The sequence below is a fragment of the Larus michahellis genome, chromosome 7 (genome assembly GCF_964199755.1).
Source record: "Larus michahellis chromosome 7, bLarMic1.1, whole genome shotgun sequence".
In the NCBI taxonomy this organism is placed as follows: Eukaryota; Metazoa; Chordata; class Aves; order Charadriiformes; family Laridae; genus Larus; species Larus michahellis.
This window is the reverse complement of record NC_133902.1, coordinates 6,421,607-6,446,228: the sequence shown is the minus strand read 5'-3', so window position 1 is coordinate 6,446,228 and position 24,622 is coordinate 6,421,607. Positions and strand designations below refer to the sequence as shown.

Sequence of the window (24,622 nt, the reverse complement as noted above, 5' to 3'; positions counted from 1 at the left end):
TTTCCAAGGCTCGCGCTGCCTTCAGGTTCCTAAATCCAGCCATGTCTCCTCGTCCCTTCTACCACAGCCGCCACTGCCACCCACCCTCCTTACCTTTTTGTGTTTTCTACACTAGATACCACCAATGCTTCCACAAATCTTTTCTAAAGAACTTCTGGATTTCCTGCCACGTTTTATTTTCCTTTCTTTCTCTAATTAATATAAGGAGCATTTCATGATCCTTTTGTAACGGAGACTTAGACAAAACTGTAAAATCGAATTACCCTAAATGATATTAAAAAAGCCCGGTTAGGGCAGGGCGAGCGTGGGATGCCAGCAGCACCCAGCACCAGAAGTAAACAAGTCCCGACTGTGGGCAAGCTCTGCAGGTGAATCATTTGTGCTTTCTAACTAAGGCTCATGTAGTTCTCCAGAAATTCTCTCTGGCTCATAAAATCAAATATTCTCAGACTGTATCTCATAACTTAATCTTCTGTCTAGCTTTGAGTTCTCCTGTATATTAATATGTTCATTATTCTAAAGTATTGTGCTTAGACATTTCCTATTGTTTAAGAGCAATATCCCAGACAAAAAAAAAGTCTTAAGTCATTTTGCCAGCTAGAATTCGATTAAAATAAAGTTACCGACCATTAAATAGAACTATATTTTAATTTAATAATAAGGGATTTAATGCGAGCTTTTGTTTAACATGTTTTATACTCCACTCTAAAAGAAATTGATGAGGTAATGCTAGCAGACAGCTTGAGAGAAGTCAAGGATACCGGGACATTCCAAAAATCTTACTGTCTCCCGAGAACATTTTTTAACTCTGACATCAACCGTCTAATAAAATCTGAATCCAGCAGAGGTCTTGTGAATGGATTTGAAGTAATTCAATGCAAAATTATCGCCAAGACAGATGAAGTAGGAAAAAACCTACTAGTTTTGGCTGAAAGATTTGCAGGAGAGTGAATCTTTGGAAATATACCTGCCCTAGTCGCCGTGCTGAACAAAAGCTAGTAGTAAATGGTCTGCTGTGACTGATACTAAGAAAAGGTAACTAATGACGGTTAAAAGTAGCCACATTTCTCTCTTTTAAAAAAAAAAAAAATGTTCAAAGCAACAAATTAATTTTGAAGTTTGTTACAACCCAGACACCCAATCAGAAGATCAGGAAGTAATAAAGTCAGGATTTGTTTTATTAGTGAAATGCTCTAAGAATGTTTCTTCCGACACTCCTTGTTCTTTGTGTAGCATTAACTACTTGAAGTTTACATATTTTAAAAGGAATGATTTCCAGACAGCCCTCCCCTGAAACTGTTCTTGAGCAGTGTGGCTTTTGGGATTTTATGTGAAAATCGTTACTACAGTTTGGATTGCAAGGTGTCAATCAGTTTGCCCCATATAACAAGCGAAAGACCTCAGAAAACTAGCAACACCTTAGCATTTATTTTATGGATCCATATTAGGTATCTAGTTTAAAAAAAACAAACCACAAAACAAACAAATAAAGAAACCAAAACAACCCCCCCAATTTTTCTATTATTAAATGGAAAAATAAAGTTTTCTATTTAAATGTTAGGGACTCACATTTAAAACTTTAAACCTGCATCCCTGACATTAATGTGGTCAGTGTACTGAAAACAGGCAGCAGCTTATCCCTTCCAAGAACACAGTTGTTCCTTTGAACAATTAAGCATGAATTTTTGATGAAATCCGTATGATTTGATTTAGTGGCCTACGTTTAAATTAATTAAGTTGCATGCTTTGTTTGTATTCAAGCAGTTTAGGAATCTTCTGCATGGTTAGAGAGGGACTGTTGCGATGCTATTTGCTGGATTACCAGGCAGGAAATGTTAACATCAACGATGGATTTTAAAACGACACAGAATTTCATGACTGAACAGGTAGATATGAGGCAAAAATCTAGCACTTCATCATCAGTGTCCAATCTTCAAAGCCACTGAGGCACCATGTAATTTGTTTTAATTGTCTTCTCCCCCCGCCCCCGCCCTTGTTGTTACCTGGGTTTTTGCTTAGTTTTCTTCTTTTAAACTGAAATTTTCACTTAAAAATAAAATAGTAATCAATTGCTAAAGAACTCAGTCTAAAAAAGTAAAAGACAAACTTTCTCAAAATAGGAACAGTTTATCCATGAAAAACTGTCGTTTCTCCTATGAAAAACCAAGTTTAATAGAAGGGGATATAACTCTACATACCGAATTTCTCATTCTGACGTTTTAGAAGAGATTTAATGTTTTAAGTGTGGAAGGTAGTTCAAATTATGGAAGATGTTTATTGCCATCTCGGGACACTGCAGAAATCACAACAGCTCTTTCATGCTTTTTGTCATAGGACCACACGACAACATTGACGAAAGTCCATAAAACCCAGTCTATTTGCAGCTAAAAGGGTAGCAACCTATAACTGGAAGAGCCGTATCACATTTCTGGGTGAAAGTTAACTGTTGGTACCACATACTCAGGCCATCTGACCTTCGATGCTGTTATGCTTCTTGCAGTACTTGAAGCCTTTGAGGTGAGGAATGAAGTTGCAAATAAGACTTAAATTAACGTGTTGGCCGAAGCTTCCACTTTGAAGCAAAGCACAATTTTCAGCACATCTAATTTAACTCCTTCAGTATTTTTCCACTTAGTAAGTGAAGGTATTACTGTGTTAAAGAATTACTCACCCGATTAGGGACACCATCTGCTCCACTATATGTTTGCTGAATGTTATAATAACGAAAAGTTTCTGTAGGAAGGAAAACATCAGTTAGAGAAACATTTGATCCAAAGGGAAGCAGAGACAATGGGCTGCGACAATTTATGTTCCTTTCCAACCAGCAGCTTCTCCAGCACTCACACATAGTTTTCCCTTCGTTTTTCTTTCAAGATCTTTAATTTTCAATACCCTCTTCAAAAAGAGGCATTTGAGAGAAAAGCTGTTTACTTTATTATTCTATTTCCTCATACATTTAATTTCTCGCAGTGTTTTTGCAGGCTGTGTTACTTACCATTTGCACCGTCCCGAAACTCAAACTCCCAGAAGCTCAAGGTCATTTTACTCCATCAACAATATTTTAATGGAAAAACAGTCATCACCGTGCAGAAAAATTCACATCCCCTTACACAAACACATGGACTTAAAGATCACAGAAGTGAAAAAAATAATGTCTTTTAGTCCCCTGCTTCAGACAGAAACGTAACAAAAAATAGCTAGTGAAGAACAAAGTAAGAGCCATTGGGTACCTGCCTGTTCAAAAAACCTGATTGTTACTATCTCTAATGGAACAGACATTTGGAAAAGAGTCGTTTCAATAGAAGAAACTTCTTTAACACACAGCTTATTTTGCAGAAAACCCAAATGTCCACAATATTAGTACTTCCTTCTAACACTCTTCTGAAGTTCAAATTTGGTAAAACAGCCTTTACTAATTCCACTTCTGTCCTATCTGACAGCTTGTTCTTTGCAAAGAGTGAGCAAGACTCTGTGCAGATGCTTATACACACACAAACAGTTCCCACAGTCTCCTTAAACCAATTTAAACGTGATCTAACGAGAACTGCGTTCGCTAGTCTGGAAAGAAGGGATGTGACTAGAACTACACAAAATGATTTTGTGGTCCGGAGGAAGAGGCCAGTTAGAAGCAGCTCCGGGATGGCCACTGCAGCAGAGTCACTGTCTTCCTGTCTGCAGAAAGATTTCATTAAAAGCCTTTTCCATGACTCTTACATTTCCTAAATTCCAAATTGCAGCAAGATCACTAAAAACAGGCTATTGCACAAGAGTACGCTTGAAATCAAGCGTCACAGAAAAGAGAATTCTAATAGCTAAACGTATTACAAAATAAGACGATTTACCGACTGTGCAAGACACTGGGAAGCATTTTTTTCACTCAAATTTGATCTGAGTATAGAGCAGTATAAATTGCATAGCGAACATTCTGCTAGCTAAACAAGGCAAATGAAATAATAAAAGGAATATTTCACAAATACTATTTACCTTTTCTATCTTGCCAGAAAAAATTCTAACGGTACACAGATTTAAAAGCAGAAAAATTCAAATAATACAAAAATAAGTGTGGAGAAACAGTTGTTCTATCACAGTAAATGAAAGAATTTTCAGATCTCTTATTTTCTGTCTAAGGACTGGGGAAAGTAAAATAATCATTTACGAGAAGATGGGAAGAAAAAAATGTTTGAAGATTGAAATCTTCTGTTCAGGGCAAAAGAAAGATTTTGGGTTTTTTAAGCAGCTTGATGAGGGTACTAGACGAGTAACTTTATATTACTAATAGCTTCTGCTATTTTAATATAGTGACAGCAAAGACTTCCAAGCAAAACAGCTACAGGCACTGCACCAGTCCTATGGAGATGCCTAAAAAAACAGGGCCCAGATGAAAATGTTGGTTTTAATCACTACAAAGAGAGCGACATAGTTCCTGATACGGCACTAACCACATCGCCACCAGTGAAGAATCGCCAGGGAATCAATACTTCATCTTTCAATGGACAAAATGGTGATGTGTCTTAAAAGCGAGACTCAACATTTTTGAAAGCAACCGGAGATTCTGGTTGCCAAATTCAGAACATCCGGTAAGGCTCTGAGTTAGCAAAAAAACCTGGCCACGCTCTGAAATCAGGCCTTTACAAAATAATAAAGGCTGGGGACACCAAAAATTGCTAACCAGGCTTGAAAGCGATGAACAACGTGCCCTGAGACAACCCTCAGACTGCTACCTGCAGGGCCTGAAAGGAGCGAGGTTTTCTCTACACACTCAACTGAGATAAAAAAGAGCATTTAAAAGTGCCGCTTAACCAGTAAAGGCTAGTTGCAGCACTCTTTGAAATGAGTATTCGTTACCAAAAAGGCAAGTTCATTATGAGTACGAAGTCCTTTCAGTCTGGTAAAAACCGTAGGTAAATAACTTGGCTAACCACCAATTTCCTGAGCGGTGTAGGCAGCGAGCTCATTAGTTTGTAGCTATAAATTATTCAATTGCCTAAGTTTTGAGCATAAGAAGCCTAGCAGATCCTTTATTGTAAATCCTTTGCACTAAATTAATTTCCATTACTTCAGGTCAGGAAGGGAGACTCCAGAGTTCATTACGAAGTAACGCAGTGTAACAGTCAAAAAAACCCCCCAAACTGTTCACCCCAGAGCCCTGAGGGAGGTGTGGCATCTACTTGCCTGGATGTGCATTTTAATTACTGCTTTCCCAATCAGGGTTGCACCAAAGAAGGTCCAGAAGGGAACCAGGAAGTGTCCACATGTTATCCCGGCCAGGTCAAACAGCGGGTTTGGAATCTATGAAGCACAGGGGAAAGAAGTTCATGAATTGCAGCACTTACTTAGATGAACAGGAACATGTCAGACTTTGAAACTTTGAAAAATGAACATTTTCCCCTTATTCAACTTGGTCCAAACTCTTGTGTCTTGATACTTACAAAAATGTTAATGTCGCACCACATAACTTAAGTCTCTGGGATTCAGCTAGACAATGTCCCAGACAATTCCATTCTCATGGTCCCTCCTTACCCCTGGATTTTGAAAAAGCTAACAAAAAGTTTTCCATGTGAAATGCACAGAAACCACAGTAAAGCCAGTTTGAGTGATTTATCAAATTTTCTCCCTGACAAGCACATCACTCTTGGAAGCTAGTGTTCAAAACGTTCCCCAGTGATTTCCATCTGAGAAAGTGCATTAAAACCTGGCATTTATAGTCATATGTATCCAGTTTAAAAGCACTGATTAGATTTTATTAAGCATATGCATTTCATTTAAAATTAAAAGATTTTTTTTTTTATTGTTAAGCTGTTGGCTTGACGTTTGGTATTGTGATTCTATCTGTAAAATATTTTTGAAATTAAACCAAGAAAGTATCCAAATTCCAACCTTTCACACTTAGCATGCAGTACAAGGGCAGACTGTCTGTGTAAAGGCATGGGGTATGTTTAGCCCACAGTAGCAGCGTATCGCTGGGCTAATATCCTGCAGGATTTGTGTTGTTTTGTTACACAAACAAATAAATAATGAGTGTAGATTGTTAAAGACCATGAGAGACAGTCACTTTGCAACAGACCAAATGGAAATCTGAAATCTGTGAGAAAGCTTATGAGGGTTATACTTAGATGTTATAGACCAGCAATTCAAATTTATGAGCACCCACAACACCACCTGCAGAGGAAGAAATCTGAAACGGTCTCTAATCATGCCCCGAAACGGTCTCTAAACATGCTCCACTTGAACTAAAACGCTTCTTTACCTCTGACAGCTGTCTCAGGCATAGGAGGCTAGTAAATTATTTACTTATTCCACAGACAGATAATTTTGCTCTTCTGAGCCAAGTCTGCTCTAGGTCTCAGGTATCTTCTTTGTTGGCTGGTTTGAGGTTTTTTTGTAAGCTCACAGGATTTAATTACTGCCTTACTATCACCATAGAGGGAGCAGCATGCTTTAGGTACGGCTAACCGTGAATATCACCAGCACGTTAAACGTATCACAGTAAAAAGCTACTCAGCAAGTCCACATGAGGGTATACTGGCAGGCCAGCGAGGTTTTCTCTTTGTTTTTTAACACACACACATGCAGTACTGCGAGTTGCCAAAAAAAGCCCACAAAGGCAGGAGGGCAAATTCTCGCAAGTCACAGCAAGGATCTTCCAGGGCTAATTCTTGCTTTGTTCCTTCCCCAGAGCTGCCTTTACATGGAAATTAAGCTCCAGACAATAATATGGCTTTCTTATTGCCACTAAACAACATTACAGTCAGTTGACTTCACTGGATAAACTTGCAAAGTTTAAAATTTAATTTGAGCGTGTTTTTCTGTAGCATTTAGAAGCCACTGCTTGACAGATGAGAACCTGCAGCTGGGGCAGTCGTTGCCACCTCACAAGCAAGTTTTCTAAACGTTAACAATACACCCAACTAAAATACTGTTAAAAATCTAAAAGTAAGATTGAGATTATAAGGGGGGGCAAGCAAAGGAGACACCTTCTAGCCTGGGGAGAAGCAGCAACAAGCACGAGAAACCCTGACACAAGCCCTGAAGCTCATGGGGGAACCCAGGAACGCAAGGATGCACGTGGGGGGCTGCCTTCCTCACCTACGGATGCAACAAAAACCTTTAGTTTTGAAGCCCTCTGCTTTTTCATTGCCTCTGCTACGTTTAACCTCACCCTTTTCTGCTCTGCAGTTATTCTGCAAACACATTTACAAACCCTCAAGTGTGCTGTGGTGGGTTGCCGATCCCTCGTCCCCCCCCAGCCCAGGGCAGCCTCTATAGGCAAGAGGAAGCCGGAGCTCAGGGTGCGGTGAAGAAGCAGCAAGTAGGTAAGAAGTTAAGCAAATGTTTAAGTATTACTAAGCAGGAACTACGAGGAGTTTACACATCACCTCTCGTGTTTACCAACTCCTTCCTCCTGCTCTGCGTTTATCTGCATTTCACCTTCTCCAGCCACCCCAGGAACTCATCCCTGCCACCTACAAGCTGCTGCTCTGCTTACACCAGACAGACCGACCGACCAGAGATGTCTCACAAGATGGTGACTAGAGGGTCATGAGTCAGAGAAGGAGCAGCCTAAGAGCTTACTCGGTGGAAAGATTTGAAGAACAGCTTGTAACCTATGTCTCCACTCTAAACATTAAGACAGTTCAAAAGATTAGTAAATAGAAGTTGTATGCCAGCAACTGTAATCACATTAATTCTTTCCAGCTAAGACAGGTTACTTACATTTGAGCAAATAGTTAGGATTGTCATCTCTACAATTTAGGAAACTAAGAGAGATGCTAGACAAGGGTGGAATTAATGCCTCATCAGGTGAGCAGCCGGCTAATGGCTGGGGTTATTCCAGCAGAAGGGGATCAGAGGGGACCTACGCTTCCCCCCTCACTGTAATCCCATTTCTGTGCATTGCAGCCCGCATTTTGTGTGTGGGATGGAAGAATAAGGCACACCTTTCCTACCACTTTTCATTAAGCTTACAGAGAGAGATATTTAAACCTCAAATGGTTCAATATTTTTCTACTCCAACAGAACAGTATTACCCTACGTAAAAAAACACTAAAATAGCAACAGTGGAGATGCTCTTAATCCCCTCCTGCTTAACGAGAAAAAAGCTACGAGTAGTTAGTAGTTCATCTAGCCATGACACTGAAACTGGCTTCCTCATTCTGTTCCTAATGACCCAAAGATATCTGCTGAGTAGACTTAGGAGAATTACCGTGGATGAATATCCTAATCAGGATTTATACAGGCAGTCTGCCACCCTTCAATCTCTGTACATCTTTGGCTATGAAGATGTCAAGCACTGAAAGCTACAGCACATAAACACCTCAAGCAAAAATAATATGGTGCCAGCAGAATCTATAGGTAATAACAGAGCTCTTGCTGTATCTTGCCAGCTAATAACCTGGGCTAGGAAAGTCCCAACAGGAGAACTGCCAGCGGGCATACGATCTGACCTGCCCAGCACCCACTAGCACAGAGCAGTGAGCAGCAGAATCCATGTCTCTGATCGAGAAGGTGTGGCCTCAACACCAAACACAGGGAGCATCCCCGGTCTGAAACAGAAACCCGGAAACTTCTTCAATTATAAGAATGTCTTAGTTCAGTCTCTTGTATGTCTTCATTAACGCGACAAGGCTCAAGGCTTTTGCATCTTGAGTGAACAGACCTGTTTTGATCAGGTTTCACCACAGCATGCTGAACTATAGAATGAATTCCTTTATCTTTTGAAAAAAGGGATCCCTTGCTGCACCACTCTTCTCTGATTAATTAAAAAGGAAATAGAGCTATTCCCAAACTCATTATCTCCCAAGGAGAACCGGTGTCAAGAAGCCCAAAGGTGAGGTTGAAGGCAGGGACAATAAGTGTTAGCTGTGCTTTTATGCAGAATTGGCTGCGTTTGGTACTAATCTGGGACTGGAGTTTCTCCATGCTATTGTACTCGCCAGTACCACAACCATCCCGTTTCCCTCAGCACCACAGAGAGCACAGAAACAGCAAACAAGGCACAAAGATCCATACGGACGCAAATAAAACCGGTTCACAGCATTCATTTCACTGCAATACATTCAATCTGCAATTTGTGATTACAAACCCCTCCGTTACGGAAATGAACTTACCGAAGCGCAGGCCAAAATGCCAAAGAACCCAACCTTCTGCACCAGGTTCTGGACAGCCAGTTTCGCCCGGGAAGCAAAGTCCTGCAAAGAAGAAAACCAAGCGTTAATGAGGCAAACCCCAAAATGAACATACCTCAAAACGGATTTCAGTATCCTCCCTGCTATGGGATTTCCTAATGAGCATTTGGGAGAATTTTTAAAACAAAAAGGCCAATTTGGAACTCTGGGTTTAGAGGGAAAAGAGAGAAATTCTCAGTGGTCAGTGTGCCAGTCTGACCACCCACACGTGTGGAGTTCTGGTTTTCAAAACCCTGCAAGTGGCACCAAGTTCACACTGCTGTGGAAACAGGTTTTCTAGTATTTATTTCCCTGTATCTTTGAACTGCCAGTGCCGCTTATACCTTATTCCTTAAACAAGCAAAGGGAATAAATTCCTTCGATACCATTTACAATGTTAAAAAGGTACTTTCTCAGAACACAAAGCCAGAATATAATAATCCCATTATTATCCCCAGATCTTTGCTCTCAAACCCAGGATCTTAATCAAAATAGCTAATTCCAGGTACTCTCTACAACAGACTTGTAAAGTTCAGTAAATCCAGAGAGCTGACTCTAAAATACCTTAAAAGCAGGGGTGGCAGACCACAAAACGTTTGAGCTAAGAACATGCTGCCTGCTTTTATTTTGTGATCACAACTCACACAAACTCATGAGAAACTCAAGAGTCTCAGAGTTTACCAAATACCCAGTAAACATTTTAAAAAGTAAAAATAAAGCTCCTCACAAGCAGTTTATTTGAATGTGAGAAGTGAAGTTACAGGAGAGTAAAATTCTTTTGAAGCCAAACTGTCAGAAAGTTAAAAACAGGGTCAGTATTATCTATTCAGGCTTGGCAACAGTAGCTATAGAAAGCTGAGTATATATTTGGTAATAGCAAACTTTAAGAAGTAATTATTAATTATTTTTTAAAAACTTATATGAATAAGCACTAAAAAGATTTTCCGGTAGCAATGCAGTATTCACTGATTTGCATTTTGTAGAAAACTGTCAGATAAATTTCACAAGGAAATTACTTTAATCAATATTAATGATATTCTAAATTCTACACTTCAAGATAACTACTAGACAATCCAGCAAAAATTAAATCTATGCAATTTTAACTTTGTTACAATTCCGCTGAAAGTTTTAATACTATATACCAATGCAAGTAAATTACAGTTACTTGACAATGTTCTTGTATATTATTTAAATTATGAACTATAGAACTGACATAACTTTCTATGACAGATTAAAAAACAAAAATAAAAACTCTGAGAAGGCCATTTGCTATCTTTTTACATCCCTTTTTCAAGTAGTAACTTTTCTCCATTACAGTGCTTTAAAAACAGCTAACAAATTCTCAAATAAAAAACCAAATTCTCACTGAACAAAACAGAAGAATTCTATTTATTATACTTTATATTGGAAAAAAGTAACCCAAACTAAAAAAAATATTTCAACCTAAAGTAAAATGCCAAATAAATGAGATTTCCTACATCTTAGCGGGGCATTTTTAACCACAGCAGAATATAGAATATTCTGAAAGGATTTTTATAAGGGGTGAATTTGCTAACTTTAACCAGGAGTAACACCTTGGGATCAGGAATGTCTTATTGCAAAATGGAATAGGTGAAATATTCACTCTTTGTTGAAAACTTACCCCTGACATTTTTTCTATTTGACTTCTAGGATCCATACCGTATGCCTGAGTGATTAAAATCTATTCCCAGTGAGGCTGGTACCAGACACTTGAATTTACGTTAGCAGAAACAGGTCTAGAACACGCCTACATAATGAGTAAAGTAAAGTTTCTCATGCTTTTCAGTTCAGAGACTGCATTTTGATACCAATTGTTGTAAAAAACCAAAATATGATGATTTACCAGTGAACCAAGCCCAAAAACCTTGCAACATCAAGGGCAGCTCCCTCTCAAACTAAAATGCCCTCTTTGCTATTTCCAAGTTAGCAAACAAAACCGAAACAAGGTAACGTCTGATCACTGATGTATGGTCAGCAGGAATACCTTCAGTCCCAGGGAGGGGTTAAGGGATGAAGTGCAAAGGAAGCAAGACACTTCTGCAGAGTGTGACCAATAAAGGAAATAAAATGCAGCCGACTGAGGAGACAACAGGTATTCCAATCCCTTAAGCAAATGCAAAAGGAGAAGTATGTCTTCAGAATTTCTCTACAAATTAATTTCAAATAAAAGTGTGTGTTGAAGCCTGACAGTAACATCGCCCTTTCAACCAGGGATTTTGCTCTTTGCAAAGGTGAACTGAAAAAGTAGTGCCGTGTGGAGGAATTTTGTAAGATGTCTCCCTTTGTACTCTGTAACAAAGCTGAATGTGACCGTGAGATTTTCAGTTCCTATTTTGTTCACCATTTCACAATGCTCATGGGGTTTGAACAATATTTTCACTTTTATAAGCCAATAAAGGTTTTTTTCACAGCTCCATAAATCTCATTGTAAAGTATCTTTAAAATAAAGCACTACAATCCAATTATTCAAATAAGTCCATGATAGATTTCAATTTAATTTCTTTCTATTCTAATTTTAACTTATTTACCCATTTTCTTAGACTGTATTGCTAATACACTGTTGTATTAATTTTCAGAAGCTGAAACTAGAAACAAACTCTCTAGCAAGTGATCTATAAACTAATGCTTGCAGCACAGCTGGTTTAATAAAATATATATTATAATTATATATACACTGGCTGTATTAACTTAGTGTAAGCACAGTGCACCATTTTTCATGAAATTTCTTAAAAATAAATAGCTTCACTCACCCACATTTCTAGAATGCTGCAAAATTCGAGGCTGCCTTAAAACTAATTTTTTCCCTCCAGTTAAAAATATACAATTTTTGTTATAAAACCAATGATAAAAGTGTTGAAAAAAGTATAACAAGTCTGTCACGCAAAAAAAAAAAAAAGTTGGGGACATTTTTCTCACCTTATAAATTCATAACTTTCTTTTATTAAAGTTATTACTCAGATTGTTCCTTCTTAATTATTTTTAACATTAATTGTCTATTACAAAATACTTGATGGCAAACACAGCTAGAGTTCTAAATATTTAAGGTCACAATATAATTTGTCTTCCTTTTTCGAACTTTCTAAATAAGCCAAAAGACATAAATTTAAGACTTTTTTTTCCCATTTTTCTATGATCTAACGTAATCACAACTACAAATAATTTGCATGGTAACACACACATCAGGGCTGCCCCAAAGCCATGTATTTGCAGTCTGAAGAGTTACTTTAATAAAAACAAGTTCAGAAATACTTCTGTTTGGTTGCTTCCTTAAATTTAGTTTGTCAAATCTTTGCGACATCTGCAATAATAAAAAAAACCCCAAACCCTTAAAAGTTTCATTTCTCAGAGAATACAATCATCAGTTTCACAACTTTTACCTATTTCACAATATAATTTCTCTGTTATAAAGCCTGCGCAGGGAACAATCTTTTCTCTACTTTTTTTTAAGCATTTGAAATAAAAGCCAAACAACTTTCATAACTTACTGCTTTAAAAAAAAAATATAATTAAAAAAGACAAAAGAGTTCAGCTACTTACAGGCAAAACATTTTCCCCCAAAACTAAAGTATCTAGACTGGACTCGACTCTCAGCTAATATGATTCATTCGCTACAACATTTCGGGATACTTTAGCACACTGTGTCCCTTTCAAAGATGATTTGTCTTTTTGGTTTGGAAATAGATTTCCTGTGACTGCTACAATACAGGCAAAGGAAGGTTAAATGATTAAACATTACTTCATTGGGTTAATCATCAGATCTCAAGAACTGGAATGGAAATAAGAGGCATAAAAAGGTCAGTACTGAAATACTGATTCACAAGTCTCAGCTGGCGGCTTGAGGAACTTTTGCTTCGTATCTGCCTTCAGTAAAATGGCACATTTTATTGATACCAGCATTTCATTACTATGTGTTGCAAAAGCAAAAAACCCCTTCCAAACCTAAAGGGATAGCAAAGAGAAATTCCATGTTTTGCTGCTAAGTAAGATTTACCACAACGTTCCTCCTTTAAAGATGCATTACGGTACAGCTTTGAGTATAACTTAATATTTTATCCCCATAAAAAAGCCCTCCTTCTTGAAGAGTGAATGGACAATCTTGTCTTAACTACAAGGCTTCGTCCTATCCCTCTGTTTTATTTTGCTTCCATTTATAATTTAAATCTCTATTTCCTCTTTCTCCCTTCACTATACAGTAAGTTGCAGAAGCTCTCCTGCGTTTGAGTGAAGGACATCTCACTAGATTTAGTTAACAAGCTTGAGGGGAAAAAAATAATTTTAAAAAATTAATCTTTACTCTTTTCTCTCTGTAACACTGATTTATTATCAGAAAACAGAATGCTCACAATTTATTGTTCACAGTGAAAGGATGAAGCGTCTTTTTCCTTAATGTCTAAGAACAGAGATTGTTGATGGATCCGTAGCAAGTAACTAGTTGATGGTTACCAAGGAGCTTTGAATAATCAGCATTGGACTGAATCCATGGCCCTTACAGAAACAACCCAGCAGACTTGGACAGAAGATATTTTCCTGATCGACTGCACAGATGGGCCTATAACAATTATGTAATATAACGGTTTATTTTCTAACACGAAGTTGCAATCAGTTTTTAGGAGCATCAAGAAAGCTCTGACTCCCTACCACAAACCAGCTCTTCCTTGCATGCAGCAATGATGACAGTTGTCAATCTCTTAAGGATACGATCCAGAGTTTGAATGAGTTTAGGCCAAGAAAACAAACTTTTCTTCTATAACAATTTTTTCTTCTGCTGTAAATACGTCGAGCACTTTACAAATATATTGGTAACATTGGTATATTGGTGAGTATAGCACAAAGAAGGCAGCCAGTAAAGAAGGGAAGGAATACTGAGATTAAATTCAATCAGGAGTTAATGGTGCCCGTGTTCTCTACCACTAAGAGCAGACAGGACTTAACACAGGCCCAGGAGGAAGTCAGTGATTCGAGTATTAATGCAATCGCTCAAGCAGGATATTAATTACCTAGCAGATGGTAGCCTTAAGAAGGTCAAAATATATTTCTGGAAGGCTTGGGAGGCGTTATGCAGGATTTCTTACTCTAATCAAAAAACATAATCGTGTATGAACATTAAAAAAAAAAATACAGAGACATAAATAGAGATCTGAAGTGAACGTGTTGCACCTTGACGGGAGGGGTCCTTCACAAACACGCAGAACACGACAGTTGCTGCAGAGACAGGCATTCACCCTTGTGCCAGCAGACTCCCCCGAGGCCAACGTGTAACTGGCATGTGAGGAAGAAGCGGACAATCCTTCAAGATCCGAGCACAATTTATATTATGGTTGTAATATTTACTTACTAAGAACAAAGTTTAATTATCCAAATAATTATCTGAAGAGGAGAACATTTTTTTCCAAAGGTTGAAGATGATGTATGAAGCTACCGTCTCAGATTATTAAAATTATAAATTCCTTAACGTTTAAAAAGCTGCCTACAAAGACAGTGCTCCTTTTTATGTAAAAATCTGAGTTATGTTAAAAATGAGCTGCACAATATTTTGTTTCTTCTGGCTTTCTATTACAACACAATGGAATCAAACACAACTTATGGGAGAATGACCATTTGTGGTTAGGCAATGAATTCTAGAATTTCAGAGGACTGGGAAGAATTATTAACTCATTGAAATAACATATTAAGTGCAGAAGAGCAGTTTTAAAGAAGTCGGAGAGCTACCTACAGGCTGAGAGGTTACAACATACATCCATGCTAAGAAAGCCGTAGATCAGCAACGACGTTTAATGATCAACACAGCAACCCGGAGTTAAGATGAAGAGAACAGAGATCAAGATACCGTTGACAGTCATTGCTTATCGCTGCAAATAGTTCATTACTCAGTGACCAAAGAAACCGTTTCATACCTCTCCTGCAAGACATCAAAGGTAACAGATCTCATGAGTAAGTTGCCAGCAGGAATATTTTGGTAGCGGCTCATGGCATTACCGATCTCCCACTCCGTCAGCTGCAATGACTCTCAGCATCTACACACGTATGGAAAGGGCTGTGGCCCTGGATCTCTGTTCTATTTCTCAAAAATACCTCCAGCTTATTGCAAATAAACTAAAAGGGGATATTTCCATCTTGATGCCTGGAAAGAAGAGGGTGTGAGAGGTAAGGTTTAAACTTCTCACTTGAAATTCTGTGAAAGAGCAAGCCTGTCTTGGAAACTCGACTGTAAAGAGACAAAGTGAGAAAAGGTTTTCAAGGATTACTGAAAGCAGTGAAGGGAAGGTGGCAGATCTAAGCAAGCACTGAAGATTGATGAAAGAAAGGTATTTACATACGACAGGCATAGGACAGACATTCCAGATTATGAGGACTGGATCAAATTTTAAGCCTGGGAAGGAAATAAATTTCATATCGCAAGAAGTCTGGAGTTTCTGAGACATTAAATTCTGGAAAAGGAATAGGGTAATCATATGGGAAAATTACAAGAGAAAAATACATCCATGTTGAAAATGAAAACATGGTTTTAGAAAGTACAATATGAAGACGACTGAGAAGCAATTAAACAGGGCCCTTGACTTCACAGGCTTTACCAAAGAACTGTGGAAAAACAAGTGAGCAGTACCTACAAAACCTCATTGAATACACTCTGTCAGAGATCTGAGGACTTAAAGCTAGTAAGATTTCAAACCATTGTTCACAATATTTGTTGGCAAGGATGAACATACAGTAGGTACTACATACAGATCCCAAGTCAACAAGAAATCAAATATACAGGTAATTCTTCTGCCAGCCTTCCCCGGGACAAGAACACTGAGTACAGATTGTGGAGGGAAATGCACAGATTCATTTCCACATCTGTTTGTGTTCAAATTCTTGAGGTTGGTTGCGTGTTGAGGGGTGATGCTGCAATCCACAAAGATAATCGGAAAGATGCTCATCTTTGGGACTTTGTAAACTCAGACATACAAGTAACTACAATTAGTACGTGTGCCAGAAAAATTGAAGTTTTCCCATAGAAAATACAGTTAAACCTATTGTCCTTATACTCAGATTTTAAAACTGCTGTTAGAAAAGAAAGACGTAAGCAGCCATGGCCAGAGCTGTGCGCAGAGTGGAATCCTTTGCAAGTCATATCGGAGCAGAGTGTAACAGAGCAAAGTGTTCACTCCAACAGCAATCTTTGCTCATCCTGCTTATTTAACTTTAACCTGTTTTGGAGTATAAATATCATACTTGCAAGTAATGGATCCATTACATGGTAAATAAGACCTCCCACTAACATGAGTGGGAAGGAAGTCAACCGGCTCTGGATTAAAGAGAATATGAGCGTTAGGAACTTATAGGTATTTTCTTCATTTCATTAACCAACTGTACCATGGTAAGAACATTTTCTTTCCCTCACTTCTCCCTCTCCCCTAGACCCTGGGGGAAGAACCAGCAAATGCTTTTTCATAATAAACTCCATCTCAGGAGCTTTAGTTTAAAGATTTTAGACTGTTACAATCCAACACCGTGCTCAAGCTTGGAAGTGATACACCAAAATGAACACGTATTGTAGACGTCATTCTCAAAGTTAACGCCAGCATTTTCCACAGCTAGAACTGAAGCTCTCAGACTTCTGCATAAAAAGTCCTTCTGCTTCACGCTGCAAGAATAAAGAAATTTTCTAAAGAATAAGACACAATTAAAGGAAACAGTCTGAAGGAAGAGGAAGGAGCATGTCCTTTCAGTCTGATAACAGATCTGTCCTATAGAGCTGTAGCCCTTTTAGCCACATCCCCTGCCACCTCTGTGCTCTACTCCTCCATTCAGGTCTGTGCAGTAAAATGAAGCAACACGTGCCCTTTGACACTTGGCAATTTTATAGTGGCGCACGAAAGCGTGAAATAAAATTTATGATTTCTTTGCTTGCTAAAGAACTCCTTTCTATTCATTTCTTGTAGGAGATGTGGCAGTGAGTTGATCCAGCAGTCTACTTCACGGAAGAGAGCTGTCAGTTTGGCATGTCAGAGAAGGAGTAAGGCTGTTAGAAGAGTCCAGCAATGGACAATACTACCCAGAAGAGGTTGTGCTCTCTCCGGTCTTGGAGGGCTTCAAGACCAGACTTGACAATGCCCTGAGGAACCTAAGCTGATCTCACAGATGACACTGCTCTGAGCAAAATGTTGGACTAGAAACTGCCTCAGGTCCCTTTTCAAGGTGAATTTTTCTGCGATTCCCTAATGAGATACTAGCAGCCACCTACAGAAAGAAGAATGAAGCAAAAGAATATCCTATCGCTCTGGTTCCCACACATCAGCCGTTGACCGCTGCAGCCTTTGCTTCTGCTGTTGAAAGTGTACACTGGCATTGCCTCCACCAACATGCTGACTGCCTAAAATTCCATTGCAGCTGCACAGTCAGTGCTCATTTATCTCAAAACTACAACTGCAATTAGTTACTGCGGCCACAGGTCTGCCAATCTAGTTATAGTGGTGGGATGAGCAATCAAATGCATGGTGTCAGATTTTTTTTATCCATTACAAATTATTAAGCCCTATTTTTTGGGTGGTTTAAGATTCAGACACTGTAAGGAAGGGCTCATGATCACTGGAATGAAACAAGTTATTGTTTGCTTTAGCCACCATCATCAAGAACGGAAGCACTTTTTGATAACCAGACAAATAGACTGACCTTTTCAATCCCTGACAACACAGAGCCCAAGTCACCAGCACTGCAAATAATACACTGTTCCTCCACAGAGAACTTTGAAATAAGTTAAGGAGGAAAACCAGGCACAGGAAAAACCGCTTGTAGAATAAAAGTGAGCAATTTCTAACACAGCTGACAAATCTTTTTGCACACACCAGTCCTCCTGCTCAGCCCAGCCAGCAGATGTGCAATGCTGAGCAGACCTCTCGCTTCTTCTCCCTGGGAAGTCGCAGAGGTTCCCAGACAGCTTAGAGAAGTGGTCTGCATACCAGACTCTTGTACAACACAGATATTTAAACAGTGTCTGGAGCAAGGGGGGAAAAAAAAGTAGCCATTTTCATGACTGTGATACCGTAAGTAATTTCTATCAGTTATTGAAGGCTCTCCCTGAAAAAATATTTTTGAAGCAGCTTATCTGACCCAAACTTTTGATCATTTATCGGTCTTTCTCAGAATACTGGGGAGGGAAATATTAAATATTTAGGACCAAACCGTTCCTTTAGAAACTTGTGTCGAGCATCCCCATGCACGCAGAACAGAGCATGCAGAGTTCAACTATCCGCGTCTCCACAACTACAGCGCAAACGCAGCTTGCAAGATTTCCAGTAAACTTGGTGACATTCCTTCTGAAAAGATTCATTTCTGTTGTAAAGTGAGAAATTTGTTACTGAAAAAACTCCTCTGAGCGAATATCCCGATATTGAGTGAAAATATTGCAAACTAATCCAGATTTCTTTGGTGGCTTGATAATTTCTGATTTATGTACTTACACACTAAACATTAAAATAAGAGAGGACTGGGAAAACAAGTTTTAGGGACTTTATCACAATGAGCCGTTCAAAGAAGAATGTGAAAGTCATCTCTAGATTACCATTAGCAAAGGTAACGTAATGCTCCTTGCTGTTTTTTCCTTATCTGTAAGCAGGTGTGCAAATGAATAGAACAATGCAGGCACAAGACTGCCCTATTCTCCTGCCAGTGTCCAAAGAAACCCAGCGAGGAGGTGGCTCACACGTTTGTTACTCAGAACTCCTATTGTCTGCCCTCTGCCTCTGTTAACTCTTTGCTACCTCCTTTCTCAGGAAGCCCTCCATAATGAGTTCCCGTATTTAAAGCTTTCATTGAGTCATTCCAAAGCTTATTCCAACTCACTAATTTGGGAGAACAATTGAAAACCAAGCTGATACTTAGTATATTCACTGCTTATTATATTGTCTGTGAAAAAAAAAAAAAATCACCAGGCTTTAGTATTAGTTCGCTATCAGTTTGCTATCTCACTCTCAAGCTATAGCACTCATACCGAGTTTTTTAAGTGAAGCTTCAAGGTTTGATTAGGCTTGAGTTTCCATTTAATTATGGGCCAAGATAAAAGAAGATACCTCCCCTACACATATTAACAAATGCAGGCATCAAACTTCAGGAATGCAGTGTGTGAAGACAAGCCTCCTGCTGGCCACCCGTCAGGCAGCCTAGACCGAACCCCAGCGATCTCTCTCTCGTACGGCACAATTAATAAAGAGAGGGAGCCGATGAGGAAAGGAGCGACTGGAAGACTGAGCAAGAGAAATTATGAACGGAATCTGACGTTGGGTTTAAACAAGTTATTTCTGGGAAAGCAAAAAAAAAAAAAAGGCAAAAAAAAAAAGAAGTCAAGGTTTTCCAGTTATTGTATGTGACTCTACCACTTCCATTTTTGTAACAACTGCTTTATAAAAACCTGCTTGCGGTCTGCTTTAACTTCTTTTTTCTTGTACCAAATACCTGTAAAACCTTTTCATTAAGCAAGCCAGCAGCCAGGGAATCCTTTTCATGCAGGAACTTATCAGATACTAGCCGTTAGTTTAATCACGGGAGAGATCCATTTTTAATTTGGCCATCTTCTTTTACACTGCTAATTAAGTAACATTCAGCTTATTAGTTGAACCCAATCATTCCATTTGAATTAAGTCACAGTGTCATGTCAGAACACAGTGCTGGGTTCTCCCAGTAACCATGGCTGGGTGTGGTAGAGCACTTTGTTCTGCTTCTGCAAAGAGAAACCCCACATGAAGATGGGGAAAAGCAACCGGGCTGGAGGCACCAGACCTCTCAGAAACGCTGGAAAGATGGATTTAACTTGCGCCTAGCTGTTGCTATCGCCAAAGTTCATCAGTTTAACTCCTTGCAGACAAGAAGTCGGCTCTCCGAGCAGGAAGTTGTTCGGTGGAACTCCTGACGCAATGCAAACCCGAGCAGTTGCAGCTCAGTTTAATACAAACCCTCTTGAGTCCACGTTGACAAATTCTTTAACAAGCCCTGTGGTTACAGGGAAGCTGGTTTCAGTCTGAGTCACTCCTGTTCAAACAGTTTACTGGAAATGGAGGGGAGGGGGAATTTTCAGAGAAGTCATGTGATGGCCAGACAAACCACAACCAGTAAAGGTTCAGTGGAGTCAAAAACAGGTCCCAGCAACAACTGACACTCAGTGCGCAGATGGCACTCAATCATTTACAAACCAGTCCTGCTGCATCTCAGCATGTCTATGGATTTAACCCTTTTTCGAGTTCGTATTCGTCCAGAGGCAGGGCACAATTTGGAAAGTAAACAAACAGCCGTGGCTGATAGTAACACGGGCAACTAGAAAATATTTTCACATGGAAATTTGGCTGTAGCAGCGCTGCACAGAAGCAAAGCCCGATGTGTAAATCATTAGTTCTTAAAAATATGCTACTTAATGAATCCAAACACTTACAGTCAATTAAGGATTAGATATACAGCAAAGATATTAGTACTTTCTCCTCTTAGCAAGGAGTACCATGATACAGCAAGGGCCCACGCATTATTGCCCAGTACCTTGAGGGAAGCTGGCATTAAAAGCTTCATTTTCACCAGAAACCCTCCCTCAGCTTTAAGCGTTTCAGCACGACAGAGAAAAGATGAGAATACTTAACAATCAGCAACTATTAAACTGGGAAAAGAGAGTCCCTGCACACGTGTGTGTAGCCATGAAACCAAACAAAAGTATGGTAATAACACAGCGCGAGCAATGTGCTGCCCCAGCACTAAGGAGTAGATTCACTTCCCCTAATTGCGAGGTTGGTTTGAAGGGCTGCACTGGAGATACTCCCCGTGGCTAAAAGGGGAGCTCTGATAAAAAAAAACTCCTTTGCTCTGGAATTCAACTGGAAGAGAGTCAACAGCAACTGAGGTGCGACTTCACATATTCGCAATTTTAAAATACTGCCTTAAGTGTTAACAAATCAGAGCGGGTCGCTCTGTTCCTATAGCATGCTGGGCTCTGCATTGTGTGGAGCTCTGGAAAAAAAAAAAAAAGAAAAAAAAAAAAAAAAAGAGCTCTGCTTGTAAACCACACTCCTTCTCCAGGGCAAAGTCGCTCCATTTGAACAAGAGCAGCTCTGACGCTCCCTTTGTGTAACTGGGACTAACTCGCTGGCGTGCGCAGACACACAGGAGAAGTGAGTGTTCCTTTAAAATGAGGGGCTTTTTCTGAAGTACGCTAATGGAAAGTACAAGGCAGACTTACACATCATCTGCAGGCTATGAGTTTTCTCAAAACCTAGCTCAAGGAGACAGGTCACTTAGATCTGAGATTTATGACAGAAAATCCATCAATAGACTCTTTAAAGTAAATAGTATTTCACTCTGGGTAACTTTGAACCGGGCACTAAACCTTTACGCTGTTTAATCCTTTTAGGTCCATTTTTTTTTTTGGTTGTTTTTTAAAGCGCCAAGCTAGCAAGCACATTCCCCCTCACAGATCCTTCAGGCTGGATGTTATATTCATGGTCTGTTCTCACCATAGAAGATCCTCATCTGGTTCTCAAAATTACCATTGTTTTTGAGAAATAGCAGCGACCAGCTTTCTAAACAAAACGCACGCAGGCAAAAACGTCAAGCCATTTGGCTGTGCCTCGTAGGCATATAGCAGCTCAGCAGAAGTAGAGGGGGAAGCTATTCTTCCAAATCTTAACACACCCATTTTCATGCCTTTCAAAAAAGGCAGGGTGAAGCGAGACCTTTACGCTGAAAGGAGGCTCCTGCCAGTTGATGTCAAGCATCTGTAGTAGTCTCCGTGGCATAAGACACTTGTCACATCCCCCGTGTTTTCTTAAGCACAAGGCTTCAGCTTGGGAGAGTGGGAGAAGCTGATGTAGGTAATAAAAATTGTTATTGAGCAATTTAAAAATAGGCATCGTAACCGTTCATGAATAGCAATTACAGAACAAATAGCGATAAGCTGTGCTGAAGGTTGGGATTTACTCAAGGTCATAGGAAAAGGCAGGCCTGTCTCCCACAGACATCTAGCAAAAACATGATTGAAGCCAAAAGCAAAAAGGAAGTCATATTAGCAAATGGAAAAAACTGAACTGTCAGTTTTATGAGTGCAATACAATTTAATCAGATTGTCAAAGCCTCATGTTAAAAGAGTTTTGCAGAAACCAAACCACAAATGGAGTTTAAAAAGATTTTTTTTTTTTCCTGGCCATCCATCCACAAAACAACATGTCTCAATCCAAATTCAATTGCCAAGAAAATAAAATCAAAAGTACTGGTAAATAACACCATCATTTTTCTTAATTAATTACACAACACCATTCGTTTACTAAGGGCAGTCAATACAGCTAGCTGTATTTTGGCCTGTCCTGACAAAATGCTCTCTAGCAAAAATTTTCTTCCCAAGAATCTTACTGTGCGTTCTGGAAACCAACCCTGGCTGCTCCCACAACTGTACGCGCATATAATTTGCTGGGAGAGTTTCAGTAAACACAGATAGCATTTCAGCTCTCGAGTCATGTATTCAACTGGTTTCGTTCGTGTTTCTTTTGTTGGGGTTTTTTTTTTGTTTTTTTTTTACCCCAACTTGATTTTTATACAGTTAGGGATTAGTTTGCAAAGCAAAGACCGATGATAGAGTAAGGAACAAAGCAGATTTTTATTTTTTCCCCCGCTGTATCTTTAAAGAAATAGAAGAATTAACTATTTACAACAGCACAAAAACCCTTTCAACAGCACAAAAACTTTCTAGTAGGGGAAGGCTCTCAGGAAACACAGGGTTTACTGTTAGAATTACTAGATTGCACTCAGTATTTCCAGACAAACCACTTTCTTTCATGGAAAAGATTCATTCATTTTTAAAGAGAAGAAAAAAGTAAAAGTATATATTTATATCAAGAAAATACTCTGGCAGAACAGTTTAAAGACAGCAGTGCATGGTAAATAGCATCTGCTGGTTTTTAATAGCTGTCTCATGACCCATTTCAACTTAGTGGCAGTCAAAACAGGATAAGAAGGAAAAATACAGAAGAGAAATTCAGTGGCAAGTAGTTCGAGGAAAAAATGTTCAGTTTCTTCTAAAACACTACCAATAACTTGTGAACAGGATGCAAACTCCTGACCTGAATGAAAAATTATCTACTATAATATCTGACTGATGTACAGCATGAGTTGCAAACTATGCTGTAACACAAGCAGTATTTAATCCATCAAGAAAATAAATGACAAGAGCAACAAAAAGGGATTCAGAGCAGTTTGGCTGCATTTTCACATCAGGAAAAATATGTTTCCTCAGGCTGATGAATGGGTCACGCACTGGCCCCTCGGGGTGTTAGTGGCAAGGCAGACAAATGTCATCTGAAGGGGATGAGCTAACTGATAATCACCTCCTGGCCCAGGGAGTCTTTAAATGGAGCTCTAACAACCATGACTATGGAACAGCACACTCCTCTGCCGCACGCCTTTATTGTGCTCTTCTTGGACGTCTAAATAAATGCAGTATTTGTAGCAAATACTTCAGCTGCACTATTGTATATGCTCCAACAAGCTGCATTCTTGTCCTCCCATCACCAGAGGTATCTCTACCCAGTGGAGGATCTTTTTCCATCCCTGGGAAGTCCCTTGTGAACTCACACCAACTGATTTTTGGCCCATTCCCATTTCATCGGAATGGTTATTTACTCCATCTAGTTGTTCTGTGTTTTATTAATTCTGTTGTTTTACACTGTTCTTACTTGTGCAGTCTCTGCATGTTCCAGCATCTCCTCAAATTCCTGGTACTCTTCATCATCAGGTTCAGCACCAGAGAGTCGGGCCGCCCTTGCCATAAAATATGGAGGTAGCTCTCCAATGGCTGTGCCAGCACCCTGGGAAAAGAATAATTCTGATTTATTTTCATGTTTATTCTTAAATAGGAAACACGTGATATGCACAGTCCCGTGGACATTTCAAATGATTAGAACTGATGAGACCAGCTGCTTTGAGAAGTTTGCTTTTAACCACCAGGTCAAATTTCTCCTGCTATAACATACTGCTGTTCCTTTGAAACCCTGCTTTCCCCCTTTAGCAAAATTCAGCTTCTCCCAGTGCAGACTATCACACTGCAAGTCAGCGGCTCCCAAGCTGTGGTCCCCAAGGTCAAAACGACATGATCTGTGTATCTCTGGGGCACACTGCCCAGCCCCAGCAGAGCTCCGCAGCCGGTGGCCAGCTGCCATAGAGGCAGCCGCGGGGGGGGGGGCTGCACTCCAACACCATCCCTGACTCAGCACAGAGCTGCCATCTCACCCCACCGCATGATGCCAGACACATTTGCCGGCATGTGACAGCCCTTGCTCTTGAGAGGCCTTCAAAATAATCTGGGAACTCCTCCCCGGTGCCGTCACGCAGTTTACTTCTTCAGTCATGAGACTTTGTGCAAGTGTTTATTAGAAAACCGGCTCGAGTTTTACTACAGCTACCAGCAAGGAAAATAAGGTTAAGCAAAGCCT

At 39.6% G+C, this 24,622-nt stretch overlaps 1 protein-coding gene across 6 annotated transcripts in view; it reads right to left on the bottom strand.

The window, feature by feature from the left end:
- The window catches only part of VMP1 (vacuole membrane protein 1), a 69,192-nt gene that overhangs the window by 10,977 nt on the left and 33,593 nt on the right, over positions 1 to 24,622 (bottom strand). For all 6 annotated transcript variants that reach the window (XM_074594271.1, XM_074594275.1, XM_074594276.1 and 3 more), the window contains exons 8-11: positions 23,867 to 23,998; positions 9,108 to 9,188; positions 5,173 to 5,289; positions 2,672 to 2,733 (exon numbers count right to left, since the gene is read on the bottom strand). In XM_074594271.1, the coding sequence (XP_074450372.1) occupies positions 2,672 to 2,733; positions 5,173 to 5,289; positions 9,108 to 9,188; positions 23,867 to 23,998 (392 nt within the window). The remainder of the gene's footprint in view (positions 1 to 2,671; positions 2,734 to 5,172; positions 5,290 to 9,107; positions 9,189 to 23,866; positions 23,999 to 24,622) is intronic.